At 34.8% G+C, this 12,326-nt stretch overlaps 1 protein-coding gene across 1 annotated transcript in view; it reads right to left on the bottom strand.

Annotated features, from left to right (window-relative positions):
- The window catches only part of Nct (Nicastrin), a 101,121-nt gene that overhangs the window by 18,401 nt on the left and 70,394 nt on the right, over positions 1-12,326 (bottom strand). Inside the window, exons 9-12 of the mRNA XM_089093205.1 lie at positions 11,314-11,483; positions 8,205-8,370; positions 4,083-4,325; positions 671-776 (exon numbers count right to left, since the gene is read on the bottom strand). Coding sequence (XP_088949331.1) covers positions 671-776; positions 4,083-4,325; positions 8,205-8,370; positions 11,314-11,483 — 685 coding nt within the window. The remainder of the gene's footprint in view (positions 1-670; positions 777-4,082; positions 4,326-8,204; positions 8,371-11,313; positions 11,484-12,326) is intronic.

Here is a 12,326-nt window from a genome sequence, read left to right as displayed (position 1 = left end):
TTCTTTTCCCGCCAAGGCTCTGCAGCTTTTTTGTGTGTCAAATATAATAAATTATGGAGTTGACGTGGGTTATAACAATTTAAATTGGAGTTAAATGTTAATATTATAAACTAAACATGGTATAAAAATCCCCTTATATTTGTCCGTTTTGCAATCAATTGAAATTATAATATAACTTTTGGCTTTTGGGAAGTGATTTCCGATTGAGTTTTTAGAGGGGAGGGGGGAAAGAATAGCTTCTAGCTTCGGAAATTAACAAAATCTTGAAGCTACTGGCCCCGACTTTCGTACATAATGATTAAACTTGTATTTTTGAAATTTTGAGTGAAGGCGCTTATGCTATGAAAGCAAAGTGATTAATATTAAATTAAAATTATATTACATAAAAATTAATGTTATTAAAATTCCCAACATTTTAGAAAAACCAAATTTAAATTTGGTTTACATTCGGGCCTATTGAACCAAATGCAAAAAAAAAAAAAAAAAAAAAAAAAAAAAAAAAAAAAAAAAAAAAAAAAAAAAAAAACCAGCACCGGTACTAATTAGCTTACCATCAATAATAAATGCAGGACTAACAGCAACGGTAAGCTTGACAGTAAATTCGGTTTATATTCGTGCCTATTGAACCAAATGAAAAAAAAAGTATCGGTACTAATTACTAATAGCTTACCATCAATAATAAATGCAGGACTAACTGCTACGGTAAGCTTGACAGTAGAGCGATAGCATTCACCCATTAAGCCTGGGAGATCTCCAACCCATGAATGGTGGTAAATCTAAAAATAAAAGTTGGAACAATCAATAATAATTAATCCCAAGTTCATCCATAGAACTTCATATATCATGGTTGGAGCCGTAACGCCAATCTAGTAAAGAACGAACCACAGCCCATAGCAACCAAAAATTAAAAGAAGCGTTAAAAAGTCTAGTGTCTGGTGCAGTTTTCAGCGTACCGAAGCACGCTATATTCTTCTGGTTCTTTTACTTACTAACCTAAATACAGTTAAACTTTGTATTACTCAATTATTTTTTTTTGCTAAAGTAAACCTTTGGCGTTTGTCTATTTGCGAATAAGCATTCTCCACGCCCTGTTAAGTGTCGTAGCAACCAAAATAGTGTAGGTACAAATAACAGTTCAAATATGGATAAATCCTTTTATTAGACACTGAAAACAATGAAAAAATATCTGGATATTCCGATAACTGTGTATGTGATAAAAAAAAAATAAATAAAAAAACTGGCTAGTGAGAAATATTCCTATGAGTCTGAATAGTAAAATGTTATTTTGAAAACCAACTTATGGGAAAAAATAGCCTGAAAACCCTTGAAAATGACGTCGAATCGAAACAAAAGGTATACCACTAGAATTGCCATTGCCGACAACTCTGCATAGGAAACTTACAGCCTCTTGGTTGTGGCTGGAAATAAACGCGTTAAAAAAAAATTGACTAGTGAGAAAAAATTGCCATTTGTAGCTGATCCAGGTGTGGCCACTATTATGTTGCCATGGCAACTATTATGATCTAGGAATGGAAACTATAATAGCAGCTAGTCTTAATAGTAAAATATTATTTCGAAAACAAACTTATGGGAGTTCCCAAAAATAGCCCGAAGCCCCCTAAAAAACTGGGTTCGATTGAAACAAAAAGTACGCCTACAACATTGGAATCACCATGGCCGAAAACACAATACAGGAACCCTGGCTTGGACAACAAAGGAAAATCCCTTTTTTGCATGAGTAGCACTGGTCCATCACAGAGAGCCGTTTAAGGGCTCATTTGAAAGGAAATTGCTATGTACGACATAAATCGATATTTGACTTTTGGATACTACAAAGATTGGTACGACTCTTCGCATTGGTAGGACTCATCTATTCGCAAAAGGACCATATATAAAAAAGCAAGACCCCCCCCCAAAAAAAAAAAACAGCAACTCAATAATTTAATTTATTTGTATAAGAGCCATACTAACAAATAAGTGTTAAAAAATTCTATGAAATAAATTTAAAGAATTGTTCAAATTTAAGTTACTATCAATGAATAAATGAAACCGGAAACGAACATAAATTACAATGAATAATCAAGTCGAACTTAAAAGGAAAATAAACTATTACAAACAGGAGTGGGGCTGCAACCAGCCCTTAAAATGCCACAGCCCTTAAACTTAAAATACCACAACTTAAAACTTAAAACACCAGCCACAGCCCTTAGATTTAAAATGCCAAAGCATTATTTGAATTTCCCTAAAAACGACATGTCCCTCGAGTAGTGTGTCATATTTGTCATAACATGTATCGAATTATATTCGACTTTTTTGACATAATCCAGACTCAAAATTCTAGTCCAGGTGATATACCAGTTAAATTGCCAGGACTTCATGCCAAAAAGTTTTGTTTAAAAAAACAGTTTGCGTAAATTTTAAGGGTTCCTCGAATAATTTTGCTCCATTAATCACAAACTTACATTAAAGTTTTATTCGATATTAAATACAACTTACTGGCAGAATAGCATAAAAATAGGCTAAGTAAAACCCTCAAATAATATCAAATTAAAGGATATCTAACAACTGAAACGGTTGCCCGGGCTTGACCCTGTCTTTGTTTTGATATTTTTACATGTGAAGTTCAATTAATTTTGTATTTAATTATCAAATATTCAAATTTCTTTTAGTATAAATTAAAGAAGTATTTTCTGCTGGTATTGACACAGTCTAGACTAAAGATTCTAGAATCTAGACGGTCTCCCAACTTAATTACCAGTATTTTAAGCATAAAAAGAAAAAAAATAACCTGATAAAAATAGTTCATGCAAATTTTAAAGGTCAGTTCCTCGAATAATTTTTGGTTTTATCCACTAAAAAATAGTTCATACAGATTTTAAAGGTCAGTTCCTCGAATAATTTTTGGTTCCATAATATTTGGAGATTTTCTGAATCCTTAACTACAATACTTTGGCTGAGTACTGGCTGAACTGCTTGAAAGTTTGCTGAACAGATAAATAGATCATTGTATTTCAAAAGCCCAGGGGCAAAGTATATAAAGAAAAAAAAAATACAAGTTGCCAACTAACAAAAGAAATTGAAAACAAAACAAATTAAATACTTAATCTTGAGACAAAATACCTTAGGGTCCCTAATCTCCTTAATACCGTATACACTAGAAACAAAATACCCATAAAAATTTACATAAAACAAGGAAATCACTAACAAAACAAATTACAAAGTAAAAAATATCCAATCTAAAAACAAAACAATCTAATCGCATAAAATTTTCCTTCTTTCTAAGCAAGACGATATCCAAGCGCTTGGTTAATGGGTTTGAACCCCATGGGTGAGTTGTCTGATGTAGCCGCAACACTTTTTTATGATTAAATTAAAAAAAACCAGTTTTTTCAGCTGAAAGTAAGGAACAATATTAAAACTTAAAATGAAAAGAAATTAGTACGTATATGAGGTGGATTACCCCCTCCTCAGGACCTCGCTTTGCACACTAAAGTTTTTCAGTACTTAAAAAAAAGTTTCTTATTCTTCTAGTTAAACGGACCCTTGTGTTTCAGGAGTCGTTATAAATTGGGATAAAATTTAAACTTTAGCTTTAAGAGTGAGGTGTTGAAATGAGTATCAAATAAATAAAGAAAACATAAAAACTTAACAAATACAGAAAAAAATTCACAAGCTACCTGCTGAAAATCCCCTATTCCTCCCGTTTATATTAGTATATGCTGTAGGCTCACATCTGGCCAATGTTCATGATACAATTCAAATCCTTCAAGTAAAGCCGAAATAATTTATATAGAATGTTAATTCTTATATAAAAGAAACAGGAAATTTTTATCCGAAAATATTTGTAATACTAAATATAGGTGATTTGTGTTAGATAATTATACTTTTTACTTTCGATCTAAAATTAATCACCTGCCTCCTCCTTCTCCTGACCCATATACAAAAAAAAATGGCCTTCAGTAAGAGTTACCAAGCGATTTTTGTTTCGCCCGTGAATAATTTTTCCACAAGCAATTTTTTGTTCCGCTCTGTCAAAACTTAGCTTACGTAATATAACTCTAAATAAAAACAAGGAGACTTACATCATCTTTGGGATCAGAATGACAATCTGTTTTATTGACACCATTTAGACGATCTCCCAATTTTATTGCCAATATTTCATTCACAAAAAGAGTGGCTGTGTTTGCATTCCCACGGAAGTCTTCGTCAGCATTAGCTACACCTACATAGAGGGGGCGCGGGGGTCCAGTTATATTCCGACTCATCAAATAACGCAGTAAAGTACAGTTATTGTTAATCAAGAAACATTCTAGAACTTCACCGATCTAAAACATAAATGAAAGTTAGTATACGCTAGTTTGTTGTGGCTGGGGAGGGGGTGCCTGAAGCCTCAAATTTCGTTTCTAGTCCTAAATTTTCGTAAGAAGTCTTTCTGACCATTATGAGAGGAGTTCCAAGAGTCCACAGGAGGCTTGCAGAACCATAGAAACCTGTTTTGAAAATTGTCAGATACGCCTTTTGGCCGTGACTTTAATGTTCATACCTTTTAACTAAACATCCTCTTTATTTAAATCCAAGACAATTTTTCGTAAACAGAAGTAAAATTTAAGAAGGTGGTTTGGGAGATATTGGTTGTAGATATGACTGTTTGGAGAGCTTCTCGTTTTGCTCGAGATTGGGTGCAGTGGCATCGTTTGAGGGGAGGCAGTTGCACCCCCTCCACTAATTTGGAGAAAGAATATCACATAGCCCATGCCTCTTGACTCTCCAGATGTGGAGCCCCCCAATGAAAATGCTGGAGCTATGCCCCTGATTGAGTGGTATGGTGACATTGGAGATCGACTCAGGATTGCCAGTATTTCATTCACAAAAGGAGATATTTATTTGCATTGCCATGGAAGTCATCGCCAGCAATAGCCATACCATAATAGAGCGGGGAGAGAAGGAGGAGCAATATTCCGAGTCATCGTATGGAACAGCAAAGTATAGTAATTATCGGGAATCCACCTAGAACTTCGAAGATCTAGAACATGAAGAAAACGATAGAGATTTCGAAAACTAAATAAATAAGAGATGCCACAACAACTCATTGAACAAACAAAGGTCTTAATTGTGACTAAGTTCTTCATGTGCGCTGAGCATCCCAACATAGACAAGCCAAAATAATTTTAAACTATCTTATCTAAATATAAATATATGTCATTAAGCAAGTATTTACTTACCACTAATTTATCTTTCGAAATTTAACCCTTCTAAGAAAGAAGAAAAAGCAGAAATTATTTAGTAAGAAGAAAAGGCAGAATCAAAAGAAAGAGAAGTTATAAAAGTAAAGGTAAAAAAGTGGGAGTTATTTAGTGATTTAAATATTGCTACTGATAGTTTATTGGTAAATTACTTGCTAATTACTACGTGGTTCATTATATACCAGTTAATTGTTTTTACTGAGCAGATATAAGGGGAGGGGGCTGACGCCCCCTATAAACCTTAATACCTTAGCTCGAACTGCTGTTTCCTGTCCACACTGGTCGAATCCTTTTATAGCATTCGTTCAATTCCTCGATAATAAAAAAAAAACATTCCTCTTATATATTGTATCAATGTATAATTTTGCCAAGCCCTTCACGTAACATCATTTCGTATAAACCCAGTCTATTATCTTACTTACCCTCGAGGACCATCACGTCACCTGTGGTTGATTTCCGGTTGCAATCAGAAATAAAGGCTGTTACTTGATTCTTGAATATGCGCGTTTGAGTGGACATCACCGTGCTGATTGTTTGAAAGAGCTTGCAAATTGTTTGGAATGTGGAGGCGCGACCAAACAACACTGGGCAGCTTTGTGATTTTGAAATGCCACAACAACAACAATGCCACAACCGAGAATAACAGAATCTGGACATGGTTAGTATCTTCAAGCAGTGTGAGCTCTCAAGAAATCCCCCTGTGTCCAGTGAAAACCGTTGAAACTATCGCGTCCGTTGTACTCCCGCCCCCAGAATCTTTTCCCGAAAATGATATTGGAAGATATTTTGATATAATCTAGATAATTGACAACAAAACAAAGCGCGAATTATTGGGAAGAATTGGGAAACCCCTGAATGACTCTTTTTTACCACGTTCTACGCACGTAAAAAGAAAGGCGACTTCTGAGAGATTCCCATATGCCAGCTTTTCACTGGCTTGTATATTCCGACGTCAATAAAGGCATTTTTGTAAATATTATGTCCTGTCTGTGACTGGAACTGCCGGGTACACGAAGAAATATGTTGCTCTTCCAAAGCTGGGAACCCCAGCCTTTGGTCAAGTTAGCGAAGTTAAAGGGAAAAGACGATAACTTTCTTCCCGAAAATATCGGAAACGTAATAGGAGCCATAAAAAAAAGTTGCTGCATTCTTCAATGCTTTGGCTAGAACAAACTATGTCCTAACTAAAGTGTTGAAAACTCAGCCTCCAGGGATGTGCGATACCGCGTAAGTCGAGCGGTGACCGGCGTTTATACCCCCCCCCCCACCGGAAAATTCCTTCCCGTGGAAATTAAGGCTTTTCAAATTTGAAAACTTTATTTGTTTTTTTTTTATTTCCGTAGGGGGAACGAATTTTAGTACTTGTGTATTATGCGCCACTCACTCAAGCTTAAGTCGAGAACAAACCGGTTTCTTCGTTAATTTCTTTCATCTTAGCATGATACAAAACAAAGACAAGTGACAAAATAGATGGGATATATATAATTTGGGCTAAATATTTGCACATAAGGGGGGGGGGGGTAAACTATTTGGACAGTTTGAAGTCAGAAAATAATTCCTTCTAGGTATGGCCACTAAAAAAATACAGAAAAATATCTGGAAATTCTGTTAACTAACTAACTAACTAACTAAAAAAAAAAAAAAAAAAAAAAAAAAAAAAAAAAAAAAAAAAAGTATAAAGTAAATGTAATGAATGTTTCATTTAAGTGTTTTTTCCAAGTGTTAAGTGTTTTTTTTTTCAATGCCCGTTTTTTCGAGCATTAAGTACTATTATTAAGTTAATATAGTGTTTCATTTAAGTAATTGAAACTAGCATATTTATACACAACAAAATAAATAATTTTCCAGGTCCTTCACAAAATAATGAATATTTTGTTGCGTATAAATATGCTAGTTTCAATTTTATTAATTTAGTATTTCTACTGACAACGGTCGCTGCATATGTGAAATATCTGGACTTTTGTACCTGTTTTTTCACTGTCTAAATAAATGGATTTATCCCCATTTGAAAGTTTATTTGTTCGTCCTAGAACGGCAGCCTGGTCTAAGAAAACAACACCTAATTAAAGGTGCTACGTCGAAAATACGTCTTTATACTGCAATATCTGAAAGTTTAAGCAGCAAAATCCCGTGTACGTAAATGCATTTTTTTGATTTAATGATAGAACAAAGACTTTGGTCCCACTCGAAGATGAATCCCCACCCCACCCTAGACCAAAAAGGAACCAGGCCTTATTATCAAAATAAATCGTCTTCAAGATATTATAGCAAATTCCTTGCAGAAAAAAATAGAAGAATAGAGGTAGAATAACCGTTAAAACTTAAACACAATGATTTTAATCTAAATTAAATGGAATATTGTTCAAATTAATCAGAAATCAGTAAAAAAAACAATCAGATTGAAAAAGTTCCTTTAAAATACAAACTAACCTAATCTATTGCCGAATCTAGAAAAACGACCTAACGGGACTTTGAAAGAACGATCGAAATAGGTCACGACGGGCAGAAAAAAAAATTGCGGCGTACACTCTTTTCTAACAATCGGAGAAAATTGCATTCCCCATTCAAAGACGAACCCTAACCCCTACTCCAAAAAAATTTTTCCTGACAGTTTCAATTCACCCCTCTCCCACAGTGATAGACAAAAATGTGTTGAATCTCCAAAACTCTCATACACGAAAAGAGAAAGTCCTCCCTCCCTTCTAATTCCTTTTAGTATGGCTCTGGCACCATTTCCGGCACAACAATGGTGCATTTCAACTGTTTTAACACTATAGCAAAAACCAGCTGATGATATTAACATTTTGATACTCTCTTTTCTTGTATTTACGTTCCACTGTGTTGAAAAATAGCCCATTTATTTCTTTTCCAACTATTAGTTTATTGTTACCATCTATTTTTTTCCCCATTTTTTTTTACTTCCTGATTAAGTTCCCAAATCAAATTTTTGATTCTACTTACAAATTCTTTATCAGGTGCAATACTTGCAGGTAGTTTTTGATCGGTGGCCAATTTATAGATGGTGCTCGTAACGACGTTTGACACAGCAGCAATGTTGTCAACTATTATCTGTTTCGAATTCGAAAATCTCAACGCGTCAGCTGTGTCATATTCGCTACTGTAATATCTAAAAGATAAGTAAATTATAAGTTTTCCAAGATTATGAACACTGATTTTTTCCTCATTTTTTAAGTAAAATGATTCAAATTATACTGCGAGAGCCGAAAAGAAGCGAGTCTATGGAATTAATGATTGTAAACTGCTAATTTGAATACCGTCACGATTGATCCAAATAAAAAAAAAAAATTATCTAGAGTTTTCAGCCAAAGATTAGCATAGAATTTTTCAATATTTATCCGAAACAGAGGCAAACCAAATACTTACCCTTGTGAATTTTTGATTGCAAAAGCATCAAAATTAATATTACAGTTATTCGAATAAATGAACATTAGCAGTGGGGACCTACGCAGAGGAGGAGGCCCAGGGACTCCTCCAGAATTCTCCAATCCTTCAGTTCTTCACATTCACACATTAAGTGATATGCACTTTCATTCAAATCTATGTAGACATGTGACAAAAGTAAGGACCAGTCTTTGACCTTTCCACCCCAATAAACTTACCTTTTTAGCCCTGTGCTGAACTATCAACCCTCGTTTCGATTAGTAATTTTATTTCCTTTTTATTTAAATCCGCCTTTAAAAATTTCCCAAATTTCCTTCGACCGAAAATGTTCATGATCTTTCAGCTAGCAAATTAGCCAATCTTCGAAACAACATATATATTTTTCCATCAATTAGCCGAAGAGAGGTGTAATTAATGTCGTTGCGATAGACACCCCCCCCCCAGAAAAAAAAGGAAAAACCGTCTCATTCTAAAATTACACAACCAAGGCCATTTTTGAAGATTGTATCATGAAGCAATAAAAGGGATTTGGCATGGAAGCAGTACCAGACAGCTAGTAGAAAACAATCCTGAATTTATTGTGACCAAGAGTGGTATCCAGGGAAAAGGAATGGGTAGTGCATATGACTCTCGGAATTTTGGCTCGGCTTGTAAAAGACGTAGAAAAAATGCACGTAAAATAGTTTTTGATGCGTTATTTAAAGTTTTTTGGACCCCCCCCCCCCAGACAGAATAAAATTCCCTAAACAAAAATCCTGGGTGCGCCCTTGACTGTGATGTCTTGTTATTACAAATATTTCATCTTGAGATTGCTACAGCACCCCTGAAATTCATCTATTCTTCAGAGGCATTGCAGCCCTCAAAGGGCTGCATCAATGAAATACAGCCCTCTACTATTGATTTTTATTTAGTTGTAATATATATTATATTATAATTTATATATTATAATCGTGAATTACACGATTAGCAGATATTAAAAACTATTGCGACTTTTGGTGATCTCCTAATTTAAAGCATTTTCAACGATGGAGCGCAAATAAAAAAAAACACTTATTTCAGTTCTCAATATATGTCGACAGGGGCGAATCTAGAGCGAAATCTTGGGGGAGGCCCAATGTGACAAGGGCACTAATGAGCAGAATCTTGGGGGCCCAATGTGACAAAGGTGCCAATAATTGACCGAGTTCACAAATTTATTCTAAAAAAACAGAGTAAAAAAACAGGAAAAGAGGGCACCAGAAAGAATCTTGGGGGAGGGGGGCGGTGTCTCCTCCACCCCCCTGGATCTGCCAGTGTATGTCAAAGCCAAGGCTGAATATTGTCTTGCAAATGCTTTGCTTTATATCAAGTTACTTTTCAATTTATGATAAAGAAAAAATCAATCCGCTTAATTTTCTTTGTCATGGTAGGTCAGTTCAGCTGCAGACCTTCTATTAATATACAAAGTTCCACCATTGTAGACTTAATCCATGGAATCGGGAGTCTCCGTCCATTTCTGAGTCCACACTCTTTCTTGAGTACTACTTACACTCTCCCCTTTATAGTAGGCTACACTGGATTCATCCAGTGAATCCAGTAGGCTACGCTGAAATAACACTGGATTCACCCACCATATTAAATATTGAAATGCTTTCTAAAACCAACCCTAGAACTCTATTCAAGCACCAAGGGGTGTGTGCACCCCCCGTTGAGTCTACTAAAGCATGATCACTACCTCAACTAATTATTTTGAAGGAATGTTGCATAGTATCAGGATATGATTGTTAAAAGAGGAAAACGAACTAGTTTTCCGTTATCAGTGTCTTAAAGTTCAAATATAATTAATATTTTAATTACACTTCTTGTTGTAGTATTTTAATTAATTTATTTTCATTAATATTGCTCAAATTTATAAAATGCTGTTGTAAACTAGATTTGCAAGCCGAGGCATTGGGGACTTAGTCACAAATTGGAGCAAATTGCCTACCTCCAAAAAAAACAACAAAAACAAACACACAAAAAAAAAAAAAAAAAAAAAAAAAAATAGGGATTACTCTGACACCAGATATAATTCGGAAGTTGTTGATGAAGCCCATATTCTTTCTTGCAGAGTGCCAGCAGCTGTTTTGTTTAAGAAAATAATTCTTTGAGCTCCTAAGGATCTTGCAATTGACTGTAAAAAGGATAATCGTTCAGGTTTGTAAATAAGTTAAAGAAAGTGATGAAAAAAAGTACCATAATTATTTATTTAAGTTAGAAGGAATTAATAATTTCATATTTTATAGGGAGAATGTATGAACATAATTAGTCTGTTTATAGGAAAGTTCATTATTATTGCATCTTACTTCAAAAACTCCCTACCAACAGAGGATTCTCTGAGATATTAGATGTTAGTGTCTGTTGGATATACATTTGCGTCTATTTAGCGGTATTACACCTAATCCTGTGCTTTGGCGTTTAAAGACTTTAATACTACTTCTAACCTCAGGAGAAGCAAATAGTGGATATTATCCAAATATCCAGTGACCTTCAGCGTTTGGAAATTGCCCTCGATTCACTCAAGCGGCAAGTCAAGTCTTCCCTTTATGAATCAGTCACGTCATACATCACAACTAGATTACGTCATAAAATTTGACCACGACACATTTTTTAATGAACAGCTTCCAGAAAAAGAGAGAAACAAACAAACCTGTTTTTAAAACTTCCCTTATGGTTCGTGATTACGATTCCTGGTATGCGCTGATCCCTCTTAAGAAATGACTGGAAAGAAGATGGCGGTAAAGGAACATCACCAGTGACGTCAAACATATTTTGTCCTATAACAGCCGATTCATTAAGTATATTCTTCAGCTTTTCAACCTAAACAAATATGCCGAATAATAAAACAAATAGATATATAGCAGGTTGAATTAAAAATTTGGAAACCTGAAAGGAACCAGGTCTCTGGTAATTTTATTTTACTCTTTCCCTGGATTCAAACAGCTGCACTTTCGTTCGAAGTCAAACAGTTTGCACAGAGCAGATGCAGCAAAACGCTCAACTATTCACGTAAAATAGGTTCGTTCACTATTCAGGACCAAGTAATCAATATCTATTGATTTTAGGACCTAACTTCTCCAACCTCTCCAAAATCACCCCTCCCAAACATTGCTTATGTAGACATGTTGTAACTTCCTGAGTCATGAATATTCAACGATATTTAGGGTCCAAAATTATTATACGTTATTTGTCAAAAATCACAAAAATTGTCCTGAATGGAGTAACTGACAATATGTTTCGCAAGTTTTATTTGATGTCTACTAAATTTGGTATTTAAGTGCTTTAGCTTCTTGGTCGTAAATCTGAGCTTAATATTACAATAGGAAATTCCAAAATAAATAAGTGTTTTAACTGTTATGACCTCATACTGATTATAGTGTTTTAAGCTAATTTTGAAATAGAGTAATCCAAATCACAATACACTAAGGACAAGTCTCACAAATGGTTGTGATTTCTATCAATGGTATCTAAGAATTTGTGAGCATGCTGATTATCAATCGGAGACTCCCCTCCTTTCCCCCAGGACTACTGCTCCATTAAAACCAGCCTTATGATACTCTTTGGGATATAGCACAATCCTAGCATTAAACTCATTCCGAGCAATTATTGTTCGCAAGTGAAGGGCTGCAAGTAAAGTGACAGCACATTTTGGGTTTCAAACAA

The sequence above is a fragment of the Artemia sp. Qi Xiang Cuo genome, chromosome 8, assembly GCF_049724085.1.
Source record: "Artemia sp. Qi Xiang Cuo chromosome 8, ASM4972408v1, whole genome shotgun sequence".
NCBI lineage: Eukaryota > Metazoa > Arthropoda > Branchiopoda > Anostraca > Artemiidae > Artemia > Artemia sp. Qi Xiang Cuo.
This window is presented reverse-complemented; position numbering and strand designations above follow the sequence as displayed.